This window comes from Cynoglossus semilaevis, chromosome 17, assembly GCF_000523025.1.
Source record: "Cynoglossus semilaevis isolate Cse_v1.0 chromosome 17, Cse_v1.0, whole genome shotgun sequence".
In the NCBI taxonomy this organism is placed as follows: Eukaryota; Metazoa; Chordata; class Actinopteri; order Pleuronectiformes; family Cynoglossidae; genus Cynoglossus; species Cynoglossus semilaevis.
Genome location: NC_024323.1, coordinates 16,361,980 through 16,379,575, shown reverse-complemented (window position 1 = coordinate 16,379,575; position 17,596 = coordinate 16,361,980). Strand labels below are relative to the sequence as shown.

Below are 17,596 nucleotides of genomic sequence, written 5' to 3'. Positions count from 1 at the left end.
CGGAGGAGATGAAGTGGAGAGAGAATGGAATAAAAGAATTAGTCAAGGAGGGGAGGGGGGACGAGGGGGGGGAGGAGGAGGGGGAGCTGGGAACGTTAGGGACAGACGGCGGAGAACCAGGAGAGAAGACACAGGACTATGGGTCAGACCAGGGTGAGGGTGGAGGGGGACGAGGAGGAGACAGGCTCCAGCAAAATAAAATGAAAGAAGACGAGGGAGGAGGAAAAATGAGGGGCGTGGATACAGACATGGACCGGAGAGAGTGCCGCTGCACAGACTACGCCGTCTCCTCTGGCCTGTTGGCGGCCATGATGATTCTGTCCAACCTGTACTTCCTGGTACCGGTGTTCATCTTGGGGCTGGTCTACAGCCTCATTGGACGGACTCTGTGGATCCGCCAACGGAGGAGCCGGAAGGACCAGACTCATCGACATACTATCAAGATGTTGGGTGAGTAGAGACGCACGAACAACAGACAGACAAAGAATCTGAGGTCCACTAAACGTCTTCTTGTCCTCTTGTCTCCTTCCACGTCCCCTTCAGGAGTCATCGTCTTGGCCTTTGTCCTCTGCTGGCTGCCCTTCCACGTTGGTCGGACCATATTCTCTCTGTCTCTGGGCACCAACACCGACAGACAGGAAACGTACGTGGATTCTAACCGACACCAGTACGTAGACGTCCAGTCTGACGGTCCTGCAGACTCAGACGCGCACGCACAGTCTGCAGTCAAACTTGAATACCCTCCTGTAGAGGGCGCTGGTGTGACGTGTGGCACCGACACACGGGGACAAATAAACAAATATGAATCGTCACAGAACGCTGAACCCAGACAGGAAGGTTCTGGACTCGCTGAGACGCCGTGGGACAGAAACACTACAAAATACAACAGCGACCTCTACAGCCAAACTCACAGCGATACACAACTGTATTTTTTGTACTACCTGTCCCAGTACTTCAACCTGGTGTCCTCCGTCCTCTACTACCTCAGCGCCGCCGTCAACCCGCTGCTGTACAACATGATGTCCACCAGGTACAGACACGCCGTGCACAGCCTCGTGCACGCTAACTGTAACACGCAGCCTCGCCGCGCACACACAACGGTCACCGCGCAAAACTCAACCACACCTGTGTAGCACAAACACACAGAGGAAGAGGAAGATGAAGACGAAGCACGAGTGGAACAGCTGGTTTTTGTTTCTTGCTTTTTTCTATCAAACAATTCAAATTTTTAATGTAATTAATCAGGATTAATCGTGATTAATAACATAATGGAATTAATACTATGGAAGGAAAAATATGGAAGCTATAACTCAAAGATGTATAGTACAAACACAGGTTTCATTCATTCAGAACTGCAATACTGTAATAAGCCGTACCTCACCACTAGAGGGCAGGACCGTCTGTTTTTGAAGTTCTAGTGAAGGGTGGTGAAAGTGTCTGAATTTACAACAGTCCTAATAAAAACAAAAAGTTTTCAGTTAGTTTAATTGACTTTTTGACTAGTTCGAGCCAATCCCACTATTCACCAGGAGAGGGCAGGGCTACAACCTGAATAATAATAATAATAATAATGTAAGAAGCAAAATGTGTTTAATTGACCTTTTATAAGGATAATGATGGTGTTTGTGCATAAACGTATCTGTCCTTTGACCTCGTTCATTTGTCATAAACTTATCTGTCCTTTGACCTCGTTCATTTGTTTTGAAAATTGGTACTTCTTGAATTTCCTCATTTCCTTCTTGTTATTCCCACTCATGCTGCTAATAGAGGGTTGGTCCTGACATCATCATCATCATCATCTTCATCATCATCATCACCCATACGGTCTCGACCCAACATAATCGATTTTTAACCAATTTAGCCCAAAATACATTACATCTGCCTACACCTTCACCACCACCAGATGGCACTGTGTCCCCAAAAGAGGAAGCGACAAATGCCTTTTTTGTTTCGTTTTTTTTTCTCAGTGTGAAGTTACTTCATATTTGTCTTCATCATTAAGTGAACCACAGATGTGACAGAGTTGATCTGAGTCTGAACACTGAGAATAAACACCGCTCTTTTTCATGTTGCTTGTCTTTGTGCTGCGTCTTAATCAACCACTTTAATATAAATGGATAAAAAGATAAACAATATAAAAGAATTTATCTTTCTGATTCAACTGGACTGACTAACACACACACACACACACACACACACACACACATTAACACCTTCCACCATTGTGTGAATTATCACAACAGAACTAAAAAAAAAATCAAATGTCAAACATGACAGAAGTGTCTTTGGAACATGATGTGAGACAGTGGGACACGTCTCACCGTCCTGTCAGAACATGAATGAGGACCAAAGTGCTGGTGGCGTCAGTTACACACTTATTGGAACGCGACATCATCCAGATGAGTGTTTTTCCAACGTGTCTTTAATGAGTTTTTTCTGGTGAGAAGAAGCTCCAGGCAGGAGAAAAAGAAACGCTGATAATTACAGCGCCGTTCATTTACACTCCGCCCCGTCATCGGCCCACAGACGTGATGCAGGAGTGGTGTGTATCTGTGTGTGTGTGTGTGAGACACACACACACACAGATACACACTCTGAGTACTTCAGTGTACTGCCTGGTATCATCTTTCTGTTTTACTGCAGTAATACTACACATCTGATCCTTGTCACAGGATCAGTGCCTGATCATAATCATGACACACACACACACACACACACACGGCCGACCTGTCTTACTGTCAGGCCCCTCAGCAGGCCGCAGCTCTCAGCAGCAAATGATAGAGGGCTCTAATTATGAAGCAGGAGGGGAGGGGGGCGGGGGGGGGAGGCAGGGGAGACATACACTCTAGTTTACTGCAGGTATTTATTACCTGGTGCAGCTGCAGCAGGAAGGATCCAAACCAGGACGTACGGAGAAACGACGGTGTGGAGTCGCTCAGAGCTCCTCAGGTGAGTGACAGCTGTGACGCAGGGGAGCGCCCCCTGCAGGCAGAGTCACACAGGCATCACCTGAATGTTAGTACAGTACAGTACAGTACAGTACGGTACAGTAGGGGGGTTCTCTTGCATTGTACCTGAGTAGTAGGTGGTGTCCCCCGTCCCCATCCTCAGTGTCTCTGCTCAGTGTCCACCTCCTGTGTCACATCTGCCCCCACCATGAACAGGAGGAGGAGGGGGGCAGGGGGAGGAGAGGGTGGGGTTACTGTCATACTGAAATATATTTCTTATATTCAGTAAAAATCAATATGAATACTAGTATTGACCTGGTACTTCATTCAAATACTTGTACCTCGTACTTCAGCTTTGCACCACAACAGACTTGGCTTTCTTCTTGACGAAGCTTCACTTGGTCCTCAGACCAGAAGAAGAACTCTGTGGTGGACCATGAACATCACTGTGGAGGTGATGGAAACAACAGCAGCCCATAATGTTCCTCCGTAATGAGTCTGCTGTAAAAAAAAAAAAAAACAGTTCCAAGAACCTAGTCCTAATCTAAGTCTAATCTTCCAGACCTGGACATAAAACTGAGAACCTGCTTCTATATCCAGCTCTGACATCATTTCCTGTTACATGATCTGTTCAGTCATCATGTATGTGACTGACTCTGATTCTGCGCTGTGAACCCTGCAGCAGCTCTGCCTCCTGTTGTCAGACAGCTGACATCACAGGGCTTTTCAAGACCAGGTGTCGGAATAAGAGAGAAAAAAAAACGACATTTATATCCATTTCTATTTAAATCCAGACTGAAACGTCCACTGTGTGTTTGAATCTTCTGTCTTTATATAACAAACTTATTTAACATTAGAGAAATTCCCAAAAAAGTACATGTAATGATGTAGAACGATTTACAAAAACTTACTGAGCTGTTTAGTTGAACACAACACTGACGTACACTCAGGAATTGAAGAAAGACACAAAGATCTTCTTCCACAGTTCTCGCCCTTGTTTTTCAGTTTTATAGACATCGGCTGCAGTAAATGTAGACTTTTTAAGGTCAGTTATTTGACCTAAGAACACCTGATGATCTCTCATGGCCACGGCCAATGAAACATCTTGATGACGACGACTATATGTTGCAGTTTCTCCTACAGATGACAAGGACTTCCTCCACAATAGGTCATGATTGTCAAAGGAAATTGATTGTAACCGGTAATTTGTCGGATGAGCGACTGATAAAGAGAGAGAAAAAAAAAAACTTCATCTGCTGCCGTTATAAAGAAGTGGAGACGTAAGTGAGTGATGACTGAACCAGAGAACCGATGGAAGGTCAGTTCCACAGAACTGGAATACCCGGTACTGATCAATGTCTGTGTGTCACTCAGACAAAAGACGTGATTTGTCATCACGTTCATCAATAACGTAAATGACGTAAATGGTCCTGTTCTACTGAAACAGGACCAACAACAGACTCTCAGAGGAATGATCTGATTTAAAAATTGAATCCAGACATGTTGGGGACAGTGACCTCTGTAGGATGAAACGTTTAAAGACGTCGAGGGATTTTATGGCCACTTTGACACAAAGTTCATTTATAAAGAAAAACAACAACAACATTTCCAGGTGAAATCATCGTAAAACTCTGAAAACTCCGATCTGTTGTAAGACTTACCTGTGACGTGAAGGTCTCCGGTGCTCGGCACTGCCACCTGCAGGGCGCAATTTCAACTTTCAGGTTCAGCCAAACACATCGGTGCCACCTGAAAATAAAGTTAAAAAAAATCTCGTCATTTCTGAGTGTTTTTTTTTTCTTATGAATCTAGTTCAGAAAATGCGATCGTTTCTCAGAAGGCGAACAGGAAAAAAAAAAGATCTGTTTGTCTGGAGAAACGCAGAAAAGCTAATGATTTCTGTCCAACAGCTAATTGGATCCTCGTTATGGGCCGTTGCTGCAGCGACGAGTAAGAACTGCATTCATCACGTTCGTGTCCACGATCGCCACCTGCAGTGTCATTCAAACAGAGCAGTGGAAAATCCAACAGTACCAGGAGCAGGTGACACGGTGACACAGACCAAAACTGTGGTCTGGACCCGCTCTCCAAACAGACCGGGAATCGAACATGTGGCGGATGAATTTAAAGACATATGTTTTGTTGATTCTATATTTTACGACCAATATTGGTTTGTTTTTTAAATCATATTTTATCGCTCAGGGCTGTCGTAACTATTTTCCTGGAACCTCCTCACCGGGGAGCGGATTCCGGTCAGAGAATAATCCTGACACAGACGACGTTTAACTTCTTTAACGAACTTTTAGGAGACATGTTACAAAACCAGAACTCTCCTCAGTGAGGACCTCTCTACGAACCTCAGACGAGACGCCTGATTAAAATTCACCAGTTCAGTATCAACAGTATTTAACGATTAATTAACAATACTTTAACAACACTAGCAATAATAATAAAATCAATGGGGATTTATAACAGTTGGAGTTATTGTTTTTCACAGTTAATGAAAATAAAGCGTGTCTTTGTTACATGACACTTGTCAACAGTTCTTTAGACTCCTGTTATTATTAACCTGCTTTTATGAACCTGTTTTATTCCGTGTGTGTGTTTTTACTGTGGATCTTAAATTTCCCACACGTGAGTGAGACAGAAACACCACGTAGATCCCGTGGAGGCAGCAGCTCTGACGGTGAGGCAGACGTTTATTGTGATTTCATCTTCAGATTCTTCATCTCAACGGAACCTTCTGGTTGAATAAACTCAGACAGATGGTTATTGTTCTAACGTTACAGCTGGTGAACAAACAGAGGAATGTGTTACGTCAGTTCACGCCGTGTCCCAGATCAGATCTTACTCTCCAGAGAAGGTGGATTTTTACTGTAACAATAAATCTGAGAAAGACAAGAGAGAAACAAACAAAACTCTGGACTTGGAGATTTATTCATTTTAATACCGTAGGCTGGGCACAAGAGGGAGGGGCTAGCGTGGGACTGAGGTCAGGTTAGATGGGTGAGGGAGGGGAGGGAGGGAGGGAGAGAAGATGCTTTAAAAAGAGTGAACAGAAACCGAGGTTCGGGAATAAAACGGCGCAGAACTCACTTTGATTTGGTTCGAGTTTTCATCACTAAGAGTTCGAATCCTTCAGAACCACTCTGACCCGAGGCGACGATGGAGGCTCTGAAGTTCGCCGTGCTGCTGCTGGTGTTCGTGTTCGTGCAGGTTTTCGGGGCACTGGGGAACCCGCTGTCCAGGCAGGAGGAGGACGGAGAGACGTGGGGCTTGGACAACTGGCAGGTAGGAAACGAGATCGGCAAAAGTTTGAAAATTTCTATAATTTCTATAAATCGATTTTTTTTCCAAATGAGCAAATAATAAATATAAAAGAAAAACGTTAAAACATTGCGTTGAGACTTCGTCATAAACGAACAGAACTTGACCCAAAACAAGACTGAAGGAATTTTAGACAAGTCTCCAGACACGACTAACGTGGATTCCTGAGGCTTTAGGTGTTTCTGTCTTTACCTGTTTGACACACCACCACCACCACCACCACCACCTCTCCCTCGGACCATCGGGACTCTTGTTCCGGTCCAGTTTCAGGAGGTTCGTGTTAGTTTTCCTCTGGGTTTGTCGTTTCAGCACCACGGACAGCTCCACAGACTCTGACCTGAGCTCCGTACATCGAAACGCTTCTGAACAGAGAGAAAACGTCTTTGTTTAAATACAGTTAACCAATTCGGGATTTTTTTGTTGTCAGTTTTTTTCAAATTAAAACGTTTCTGGCCATGAATTAATTTTTTGTTCAGAAAAAAAAACCAATAAATTGTTGTTTGAATATTTTTTTCTTTTTTCTAATCTAACCTCTGGGGATTTATCCGTGCTCTGCTGTTGTGAACAGAAAATCTGAGCAGTTCCAGCTTGTACATAGACAGAAGGTACAAATACATATATACATACATATATATTTACATATATATATTTCTGACAGGTATTTGGTGCATTTTTGGCTGTAATCAAATGTTTTCTCAGTATAATTTGTTTGTTTTTCAGTTCGATCGTTTTTCATCTGTTGTTTTTTCTGATTGTACAGAATCAATAATCAATAATCAATAATCTCTCACCTTAACAAAATTTAAAAGACATTTTAACAAATCTAAATGTGTAACAACAAGTGACTAACAAGGTCAGAGACACGTGGAGAGTTAATCACGGACTTCAATAACTAGACACTAACTAATGATGCACCCAGACACACCCCCCCCCCACTGATTAATAAGAGCATATTACAGCTGTGTGTGTGTGTGTGTGCAGGAATACCCAGAGGAGGGAGCTCTAAGCAATCGTCTGGCGGAACTCATCAAACGGTCAAAATCGCACCAGTTCCACGGCCTGATGGGAAGAAGCTTAGGTAAAAACAAACAGGACTGAGTGGGAATCGAACCTTTTATTGATCACACTGTGGGGATATTATTATTATTATTATTATTATGGTATTTTATGACGCTCTTTCTATTCTGAGGAATGTTGATTTTTAATCTCCCGGTTTTTCTAATCGCTGCCTAATTCTCTGCTCTGTACTTCAGGTTCCTATGAGCCCGTGAGGGCGGGGGGGAAACGTGAGTATGGTTAGAACTCTGTGGGTTTTTTTAATGTTCTTTTGTTCTGTGTCTGCCTTTAGATAAACACCTGATATTCATTTTCACTCTGATTCTCTGCATCCTCACCAGGAAACAAAGGAGCGATGTTTGTTGGCCTCATGGGCAGAAGAAATCTGAGTGGAGGTAACGCTAAGATCTACAGATGTCGTACGCAAATCTGGGGATGTAACGATGCATCGCACATCGGTTAAAAATCGATACAAATGCGTGACATTTCGCATCAGTTCAAAAGAATCAATCACCATCAAGGTGTAAAGAGAATGGTCGGACCATGACACTACACACTTCAGTACAGTAGGTGGCGGTAAGCGCCTAGAAACGTTGGTTGTGACCCACTGTTAAACCCAGACGTCAGGTCCCTCTGTAGGCTGAGAGACGTTCAGGTGTCAGAACAGAACGTGGGAAGAACGTGTTCCACAGACACCAACAGTGTTCTCCAGTGGAACTGTAAAAAAAGGAACTCTTTCCACTTTCTGTTTTTGATCTTCTTTTGTTGTTGTTTTTTTCTTATTATTATTAATTAAGATACAATAGTTGGTAATGATATTTTGCACAGTTCTTACAAAAACAGGATCATTGTTTTTCATTTGTTTGATTGTGGATCGTGTCGTTACATCCCTAGCGACAGCCAATAACAGCCTGATTTGCACTTGACTCCTCTGAGTCCAACCGTTTGTTCTTGTCTTGTCTCCGCCTCCAGATGTGGACGAGCAGTGGAACTCCGACTTTAATTAACGACAGAAATGGAAATAAAACGAACAAATGGCCGCAGCTGTAATTCCATCTCTGATTCAACTATAATGTCCAATAAAGTCCTATGTTGTTGATCAACTGGACGTGCAGTGGGGGGGGGGGGGGGGGGGGAACGCCTTTGATCACAACCAGTGTTGTCTGATGCAATTTACAGGAAGTAATAAAAGTTGCCGCAAACCCTGGAATAATCATCTTTCATTCAGCGCTGATCTAATGATCGATGTCGGCCTGGAAAGTTTAAAGGCATCGGCTGTTGTCATGTCCAATCATTAAAGCTGATTACATTAACAGTGTGTGTGTGTGTGTGTGTGTGTGTGTGTCAGTGAGCGGGGGTATTCAGTGTTCTTTTCTACCAGTCACCGACTCGTAGAAAAGAACACTGAGTGCTAACAAAACATCTGAGGCTGTGAAACCTGCACCAGCCCAGAGTTAGAAAAGTTAAGACTTTTGAAATAAGGAATCATTATTTCAAAGGCAGAGAAAAATGTGTTACACATTATAACTGGTTAAAGAAAGATTTAAAAAATAAAGCTGGTAACTCAGCTGTTGAAGACGACGGTAAACTGAAATCATGAAGTAAAAACAACGGGAAAATGAGAATAAGAACCAAATACCTGCAGTTAAAAAAGAAAAATAAAACAAATCAAAATATTGGTCATGAAGGACTGAAGCTGAGAGTTACATAAGAGAGACTGACTCAGCTCCGTGAAGTCAGAAGAGACCGCTCACACCTCTAAACACTTAGCAGCATCTGAAATTAGATTCTAAAATAAACAGAGAGTCAGTGAAGCCTCGGGGGGGGGGGGGGAGGGGGGGCAGAAGTTCTCACACGGCACCAGGCAGACGAACTCTGGTGGAGGGTTGTTTTTAGGTGTTGAGAAATTGCAAGTTTCAAGATGGTGACTAAACACGGCGGTGTTAATGTATTTGTCCATTCAGAGTACTACACAGTCTCTACTGCAGTATTTAACCGAGATCGATTTTTCTACGGCCTTAAAGTGACGGAGAAGAGGACGCGACGTGTGAACTGTGGAGTCGACACGTCAGTGTGTGTATCTGTTGTACAATGGTGGTTCAATCAATGTTATCAACCAGAGAACCATCCCCTCGCCGCCCCCCCCCCCCCCCCCCCCGCACACGCACCGCCCGGCTGGCGCTGTGACCATCCACGCCCCAGGTTTTGAGCCCCTGAGCACAGACCTCTGACGTCAGCGCTCCAGTCTCCACCAAACATCTAGGGAAGGAGAAACACTTTGACAATCCTGTCCTTTGTGTCTGAATGATCATTTCCTCCATTATCCACTCCACACTAATCAGCCAATCAAATCTGTGCATTCTGTAGACGAAGACATCAGAGCGTCGGTGACACACACTGTGGCGGAGAGAGCCAATGAGAAGTGGAGAAAAAAAAAAAGAAGTGGAGTTGATATTTTCACTGAACAAATGACATCATTCTTCACAGTTGAATCATTTTTAAATTAGACATCGCCCAGTGGCCCCTGAGAGGGCCGCACCCCACGGTTTGGGTTAGGAATACACTGGAATACATGCTTACGTATTCAGGAAACAATGAGGAGACGGTGGTGTGAGTTCTGATTGAATTACGACATAAACCTGGACACTACAGTTGAACACCCCGCCCCCCACACGCCCCCCCAACAGGAAGTCACATTCAACTCCACGTTAACACTGAAAAGGCTCCAGTGACATCACAGTGATGTCACTGGGTCATTTCTGAACCCCAGTGAAGCTTCTCCAGAAGATCCTTGTTCCAAGAATCTCCAGACCCGGCCCCCCCCAGGCCCTCCCCCCCCGACACGTCTCCACTTCAGTCCATCTCAGACCCTCCGTCCAAACTCATCAAATCTTTTCCGCAGCCACACGGCGACTTTATTCTCCTCGTCCTCGTCTTGATCAGCGTCCGTGACGACAGCTGACCGACCACACACACTCCTTCACACGCTCTCCGGCGCCGTTGCCACGGGAGACGGTGAACACACAAACAACACAGGAGGAAGAGATCACCATTTGTGTTTATTGAAGAGGGACTGATACGTGACGAGCAAGTACAAAAAACCCACAGCTGGACAACACAACGCTACCAGGACACTTTTGTCTGTGTGTGTGTCTGTGTGTGTGTGTGTGTGTGTGCGGCGAGGACGTGGAGGCACCGCCGCGGCGAGGAGGACGGTGATGACATACTTCTGGTTTCTCTAAGTGACCGTGACGACACTGAGCCACAGGACGACAGCAGGACCTGAACTGTCCAACACACTCCACCGGGACACACACACACACACACACACACACGTGTGTGTGTGTGTGTGTTTTGATTTAACCTTTTCCACTCAGGTATATATTTAATATGTGAATATTGTCTCTTTCAGACACATTTGTTTTACAAAACATAAAAAAAGAAACTGGCTGTATTTACTGAATGTCCACTGATGATGTCGTGTAAAAAAAAAAAGAAAAACTCTAATAAAAAGGAATATTACAAAATTAATAAAACATTTATATCAATGTTTCTAATTGTCTAATTCAGTTCGTCAGCTGTGGACTTACGTGGAGAGTAACTGTGCAAAAGTCTTCAGCAGGTGTATACATTTACTGCACCCCCCCACCCCCCCAAAAAAACTAAAAACATATACCCCCAAAACCAGGCATTGTGTGCGATTGAGCCCCATCTAGTGGTCACTCAACTCACTCAACTTTCTAGGAAACGTTCTCACACTCGTAATGCAGATTATTTTATAAATAATTTTGGCAATAGAACTTTAAAACAAATCCTACAGAGTACACCTTTAAGGCTGGAGCATCTTTAGAAAAAGTACATTTGTGGTTAAACCCGTGGTTCACCAACACTTCAGTAGCCAAACTCAACACGTTACTGTCCATACCAGCGGTGTGTATTGGCAGGAATCTGACGATACGATACGATATATCACAATATACTGCAATACACTGAAATACTGCAATATCTCAGTGTATTCGTATATTAATTTAGACCCCTAGTTGATACTGTTTTGATGAAAAGGCAAAAATGTGCTAAATCGTTCCCCAAATGTGCACAAACGCTGCAGGTTTGTTACAAACAAGTTGATGAGCAGAAACATAATGACAGTTCAAAGCTACAGGGGGCGGCAAAAACAAGACAAGGTTCACTGAAGCAGCACAAGAAATGTAGGAAACGTGAACACAAACGTTTAAAATGTTTTGGGGTTTTTTTTGTCGTTCAGTGTCTCGTCCTGTGGGGGCAGCAGAGGTGAAATGTTCTGTAGCTTTTTTAATCCACTAAAATAAATATTTTTTATTCACAAAGACATGGAGCAGGAATTCTCCGACTAGACTCGGTCCGTTCTAAGCAGCCGACGTCTCTTTTCTTTAGGAATATAAATTAGCATGTCTACAAAGCTAACGCTAAGTGTTAAACACAAAATAACAACCGTCCTAAAAGCTTGTCATACAGTGGTGGTACGTCAGAGGTAGAAGACAGTGAATCGTTTCCATGACAACGCAATTCTTTATAAGACGACGACCAGAGGAACAACAGGAAGTTTTTCTGATTCCAGAGAAATCAAATAACAACAGAAAAGTCTCTCACCTGGCTGGAGGCAGCTGTAACTTCCTGCTGTGTTAACTACCACTACATGCTGACAGTTGAGGCGGAGTCTCTGGGTTCAAACAGCCACTGTTTGGTCTCCATCTCTAGGTGTGTCAGTGAAAAAGGGTCAGTTAAAACTTTTTAGAATTGTTTTCATATAAAATAGAAAAAAAGACTGGGAACCTGTTTAAATATGAGTTTTTAACCTACATATTTTAAAACCTCAACAACAACAACATTCTAGACCAGTTCTAGAACTTGTTCTAAAAACATGAACATTTTCCAAAAAAAAATTGAATAAATATATTTAAATACAGATAAGGTGCATGTCACATATAGAAAATCTTTAAATTTCATGATTTTGTTAACATACTTACATGTAAAGTGGCTCTGTAATAATCTGGGGCTGCTTTTCTTACTGTTAAAAACACAGCCACTGGATTTATGTTTTGGTGTAAATTTTATATTTTCTTCGTCTGTGAGCTTTTTATTTTTTTCTGACTAATTCTGGCTGGTGACTGGTTGAACCCAGAGACCGGGCTGGACCCTACGTGGACCATGGGCTGAAGCGGAGATAGGCAGCGAGTGGAGGTGAGACAGTTTAGGCTCAGGGTCTGAGAACATGCCAGTGTGAAGAGAGAGTGTTTCTGTGTGACCGGGGTTCAGAGCCACACACACAGGAAGTCCGTCTACGTCCCTTTAGGTGGAGTCCATTTTAACGCCGTGGGATCAATGGACTTTCCAGTTCCACGTTTGGTTTCCTTGGCCTTCCAGTCATCGATGAGGTCCTGCAGGGAGGAGGGAGAAGACGTTAGGAACACGTTCAAGGTTTGTGTCAGTTTTTCATGTCTTTCTTGAAAGTGTTTCCCAGGACTTTTCCAGAACCTTTTTAGCTTCTTTTCTCCCTCCTACCTGTCTCTTTAGAACCAAGTGCTTTCCCTTCCAGTACTTGAGCATCTGGAGCGACTGCAGCGTGCTGACGATGTCCACGGGGTTGACCGCCGTCTCCTGACTGATCTCTGTCAACACAGGAGCCACAGGTCACTTCATGGCCGCAGGTCAGAGGTCACTCCAGGCCTGTTTACACACTCCCCAGCGTTTGACCAAACTACTGTGTGTGTGTGTTTTTAAGAACGTTTGGGAAACTTCTGTTTCTTTATTATTTTCCCAGGACGTTCCACTGGGATGAAACCGTCTTTGAAGGATGGCACCGAGGGCAAGAACCAAGGCAAAAGTAATAAGAAGTGATAAAAAGGCAGCATGAATAAAAGTAGACGACACACCGGGGGTTAGGGGGGGGGGGGGGTCCAGGTCCAGACAGAGAAAAGCCTGTGTTTGGACCGTGAGGAAAACAGACCATGAAATACTGCAGCTGTTAGAGACACAACACAGGAAAAAAAACAAACCACCACAGACTACGACACCTGCAGGCTGAAAGACGCTACAGCAGGAGAGAAGTGTGGAGTAGAGTCAGACAAATGAACCGTGACTTCCTGTTCTGTCTGGTCCTGAACTCACCTTTGATGGAAATCTCCTTGCCCTGAAAGTTGTTCAGGTATCGCAGCAGCACCTCCTTCCAGTAGCTGCGGTAACTGATGAGCCCCAGGTCGGACAGAGGTCGCTCAGGGGAGCCCACCTTCTCCTCCACCTTGGACAGTAGGTAACCTGGAAGAATGGACGGAGGAGGAGCGGGTGTGGACATTACAGCAGGAACGGAAATACACACAAGAAGAGTAAAAGGAAACAGTTGAAGAAGTAAAATAAACACACAAAAAAACAAATTAAAGAGAGAGTGAACAGCAGCAACAGAAAGAGACAGAAAGAAAAGAAGGAGGTTAGACAGAAGTATTGAGTTAAAGCAGTTTTCTCTGAGAATATATTTGAAAATAAAAAAACTGTACTCACTGAAGTCTATGAGCATCTTTCCGTAGCCCTGCCTCATGTACTGTGGCATGGTGAGGATACAGGAGACGTTATAGTTGAGGAAGGAGTTCTTCTCCTGCACACAGACAAATCAACCACAGGATTCTAACTTTTCATCAGGAAACACTGGAACAGAGGGATCTACATTTGGAATCACTAGAGAAGAAAGAAAAGAAAAAGAACATGAACCAACACCAGGAATATTGGACTGGGAATTGGAGAGAAAAAATCAATAACTGATGGAGGAGATTGATATTTTGATTTTCTCACAGCCCGACTGTACATTAACATCATCGTGTACTTCTCTGTACTTTCTGCTGTGTTACTTCATGAGGTGTATTTTTTTTCTCGGTGGTCTTGGTTCCTCAGTCCGCCCCCCCCCCCCAACATCACCTGTCACATCTTTAATTCTCTGTTCTGTCTGCACTCCAACAGTCTTATTGGAGTCAATAAGTTCTCTGTGTTCCACTCTTCCTGCCTCCTGGGACGGGCCGGGTCGGAACATGTTCCTATTCTGTTGCTACTGTAGTTCCCTTGGGCTGAAAAAGAAATTGTTGTAATGTTCCCAACACTTCAGGGAGACCAGGCCGTAGACCAGGCCGTAGTCTATTTTACCTTTGAGAAGTACCCCACCAAGTGGCAGCCCGTGTTGTCGGCCTCGGTCATGACGTAGAACAGGAACGGTTCCACGTCGTAGTACAGGGTCTTGTGGTCCAGGAAGAGTTTGGCCAGCAGACACAGGTTCTGGCAGTAAATCTGTGAGGAAACAAACAGGACGGAGGTCGGAAACACTGCCCACATACTCCCACAAGGGGTCAGGACGGCGCCTCCTACCTTGTTCTTCTTTCCGTCCACCTCAAACACAGAGATGTTTCCTTTCCTGTAGATCTCGTCTCCTGGAGGATGCTTCCAAACACACTTGGCCTGAAACACAACAGGAGGGACTATAACGCCACCCACTGACAAAAATGTAAAAATCAAGTCTACACTGTGACTGGTCTTTGGCCAGTGGTTTCCGAGGTAGGGGGCGCGGCCCACAAAGAAAGAATTTAAAGTATTTTCTATGTGTGTTTTTTTTATTCACCATGTGCATATATAGAATGGTCTGGCTCTTCATGTACTTCAGGCAGAACTCGCACATGTACAGCCTTCCCAGACGAGCGTACTCCTCCGGGTACGGGGAGTGGTACCAGGTGTCCAGCTCGTAGCGACCGAAGGTGATTGTCTTTATCATGTTGCTGCCCTCTGACACCTGACCGGTCAGACGCAGCTTCTCCTGTAGGGACCGAGACCAAGACAGGAAGTGAGAAGGCAAACTACTAACGTTGCTCAGAATAAACTTTTTCTCGACGTTTGCTCTAAATGCTTGAACAAAAAAAAAGTATATATAAAAGAAAATATATATAAAGAGTTTCTCGACATTTGCTCTAAATGCTTGAACAAAAAAATATATATATATAAAAGAAAATATATATAAAGACATATATACATATTTATAATTGTATGTATGTGAAAAAGGTTAACAGCCATTTTTCTGAAGTTGTCTGCGTGGTCTGAATGATGCTGGCTGCAGCTCTGGGTTCTTTCGAGAAGATGAGTTAAAAATAAAAGTGGAGGAGAAAAAGGTGGAGGAGACGGTGATGATAACGACAATGAAATTTCTCTCTTACAAGGTCGTCCGATGCACGTGCCTGCGCTTTCCTGAACAGCTCCAGGTCGTAGTCACTGGTGATGTTCTCCAGCAGCGGCTCCCGGCTCGTCCCGTGGCTGTGGCGGTGTTCCTGGACGTGTGAGGACACATTTGAACACAAAGTGTGAAAATGCACTCCTTTAAAGATGACAGGTTGACTTGTATTCTCACACACAGACCATGTATTTGTCCTTCTGCTCCTTATTCAGCCCAGAGTTCCTCTTCCTCCTCAGCTCCGTCACCTTCTCCTTGTAGCGCAGCTGACGCTCGGTTGGAGCCTGTGATGAAACACAGACACAAACATTTCAAAGAGGAATTTGACCTCTTTGTCTTCTATGGAGAGTCAACGTCTGTGCGTGTGTAAACTGAACTGTTCCAGGATCAGATCTAATGGAGGATCCGCTACTTTGTGAAATCTGAACAGCCTGAACAGGCTTTGGTCATTGTGAATCACGGTGAGGAGGGGTCCCTGGTGGGGGCCGTGTCTAACCTGGTTCCTTGTGGAATGTCTGTTCTCGTCCTGGCGGTGCGACAGCGTCCTCTCCTCTGACTGTTTCTCACGTGTCGATGCCTTGCCCTGACAACGAGAATCAACGCTGTTAAAAAAGAACTGAAAACCTCTCAGTCGCTGTCCCTCTGTTTCTGAGGACGGAGACCCTGGAGGTTCTGGTTCTATAGAAACAGAATCACTGTGTGTTTTACCTTGCATTCATCAGCCGACAAGTTGTGGTAGAGAGGACATCCTGATATGGAGAAATGTCTCTCATGTCTCCCTGTCAGATGACCTGAGTGGACAAAAAACCCAGGAAGACGTTTAGAGACAGAGACGGACGGACGGACGGTCAGGTCGGGGTGTGAAGGAACACAGAGATGTTCTCCCTCACCCAGTGAGTTGCACCCAGGTGTGGGACACTTCATGTTGAAGTTGTAGCTCTCGTGAAAGCGCCGCCTCTTGGGCCGGTGGGACAGGTCACAGGCCGCGGCCTCTTTGAGGGACAGCTCTTTGGCCAGTCTCTCGTCCTCCTCCTGGGAGACGATGACGTCGTTGCTGGAAGACACCAGGTCGTTACCGGGGCTGGAAACCTCAATGTCAGACTCTGAGGAGGGGGCGTTGCCTGTTGGAGTGCGGGGCGGGGTCTCATCCCGGTCCTCCCCCTGCTTCAGATCTAATGAGCCAATCAGGACAGGGAATACAGTCACCTTAAAACATTAGAGCCTGTCAATCACCTCTGTCGTGAGTTCATCTCAGTCATGTGACTCTGCAGCGCTCACCATTCGCCTCAGTATCGGAGCCTGACGACCTACTCTGGCGCAGGGAGTATCTTTTGGCTGTGGCGTTGGTCACCCCCTGTTGGCTGCGTGTGATTCTGCGTCCAGAAGTGAAGACTGAAGCTGCCACTGATGCTGCTGCAGAATCAGGAACTTCATCAGGAGCCACAGCCGAGGGAGAACTGCTGTGGGCTGGAGTACAGCTGTCTATGGTAGACACAGGACGGGGGGGGGGGGTTATGATTTTAAATCGTCAGCCGTGCCGTCAGTTTCTCCACAGAGGAACAGTGTCAGCCTCTGTCCTGGTGGATTCCCTCTGACGCAGTACAAGGGGGGGTGAGACAGGGGGGTGTTTGTGTGTCAGTGTGGGGGAGGGGGGGGTCAGGCTGTCTGAACCCATTCATGCTTTATCACTGGCCGTACATATAATGTGTAGTGCTGAAGCTGTTGAAGTTCAGAGTCTGTGTGGACCCCCCCACCCCCACCCCCACAGCAGTGACTCACTTTAACCCAACTATGCACCGTAACGGCTGAACAACAACAACTGAACACAGACAAAATGTCTAGGCATAAAAACCAAGAGGTCGCCACAGGTCAAGACTGTTGTGTAATAAATAGGTTTGATTATAGGGACAGCAGGAAAGTGGAACTTCTTCCTCCTGGAGTTTAGAGCAGTATAAAAGGTGAGAGTCAGGAGCCACAGAGAGGTCTCCTGAATAAACAGGAGCCGCGGTAATGGTAAAATAAACGGCTG

General features: G+C 45.0%; 3 protein-coding genes across 5 annotated transcripts in view; 2 read left to right on the top strand and 1 right to left on the bottom strand.

Annotated features, from left to right (window-relative positions):
* Positions 1 to 1,133, top strand: part of LOC103393713 (growth hormone secretagogue receptor type 1-like) — a 2,822-nt gene extending 1,689 nt beyond the window's left edge. The window contains exons 4-5 of the mRNA XM_025064557.1: positions 6 to 450; positions 544 to 1,133. Coding sequence (XP_024920325.1) covers positions 6 to 450; positions 544 to 1,133 — 1,035 coding nt within the window. The remainder of the gene's footprint in view (positions 1 to 5; positions 451 to 543) is intronic.
* A 4,951-nt stretch (positions 1,134 to 6,084) lies between these two features.
* tac4 (tachykinin precursor 4) lies at positions 6,085 to 9,469 on the top strand. Of its 2 annotated transcripts, XM_008330674.3 has the most exons (5): positions 6,085 to 6,239; positions 7,257 to 7,353; positions 7,529 to 7,561; positions 7,673 to 7,726; positions 8,304 to 9,469. In XM_008330674.3, the coding sequence occupies exons 1-5, from the start codon at positions 6,114 to 6,116 to the stop codon at positions 8,336 to 8,338; spliced, it is 345 nt and encodes a 114-aa protein (XP_008328896.1). In that variant the 5' UTR covers positions 6,085 to 6,113; the 3' UTR covers positions 8,339 to 9,469. The 2 variants fall into 2 exon arrangements, with proteins under 2 accessions (XP_008328896.1, XP_024920260.1); XM_025064492.1 differs by lacking the exon at positions 8,304 to 9,469 and having other exon boundaries at positions 7,673 to 7,979.
* Positions 9,470 to 10,176: 707 nt separating this feature from the next.
* The window catches only part of LOC103393641 (histone acetyltransferase KAT7-like), a 10,075-nt gene continuing 2,655 nt past the window's right edge, over positions 10,177 to 17,596 (bottom strand). For both annotated transcript variants that reach the window (XM_008330675.3, XM_025064493.1), the window contains exons 3-15: positions 16,846 to 17,049; positions 16,458 to 16,739; positions 16,276 to 16,358; positions 16,064 to 16,150; positions 15,753 to 15,851; positions 15,554 to 15,664; positions 14,968 to 15,159; positions 14,718 to 14,807; positions 14,499 to 14,639; positions 13,866 to 13,959; positions 13,479 to 13,625; positions 12,873 to 12,979; positions 10,177 to 12,748 (exon numbers count right to left, since the gene is read on the bottom strand). In XM_008330675.3, coding sequence (XP_008328897.1) covers positions 12,650 to 12,748; positions 12,873 to 12,979; positions 13,479 to 13,625; positions 13,866 to 13,959; positions 14,499 to 14,639; positions 14,718 to 14,807; positions 14,968 to 15,159; positions 15,554 to 15,664; positions 15,753 to 15,851; positions 16,064 to 16,150; positions 16,276 to 16,358; positions 16,458 to 16,739; positions 16,846 to 17,049 — 1,736 coding nt within the window. In that variant the 3' untranslated portion in view covers positions 10,177 to 12,649. The remainder of the gene's footprint in view (positions 12,749 to 12,872; positions 12,980 to 13,478; positions 13,626 to 13,865; positions 13,960 to 14,498; positions 14,640 to 14,717; positions 14,808 to 14,967; positions 15,160 to 15,553; positions 15,665 to 15,752; positions 15,852 to 16,063; positions 16,151 to 16,275; positions 16,359 to 16,457; positions 16,740 to 16,845; positions 17,050 to 17,596) is intronic.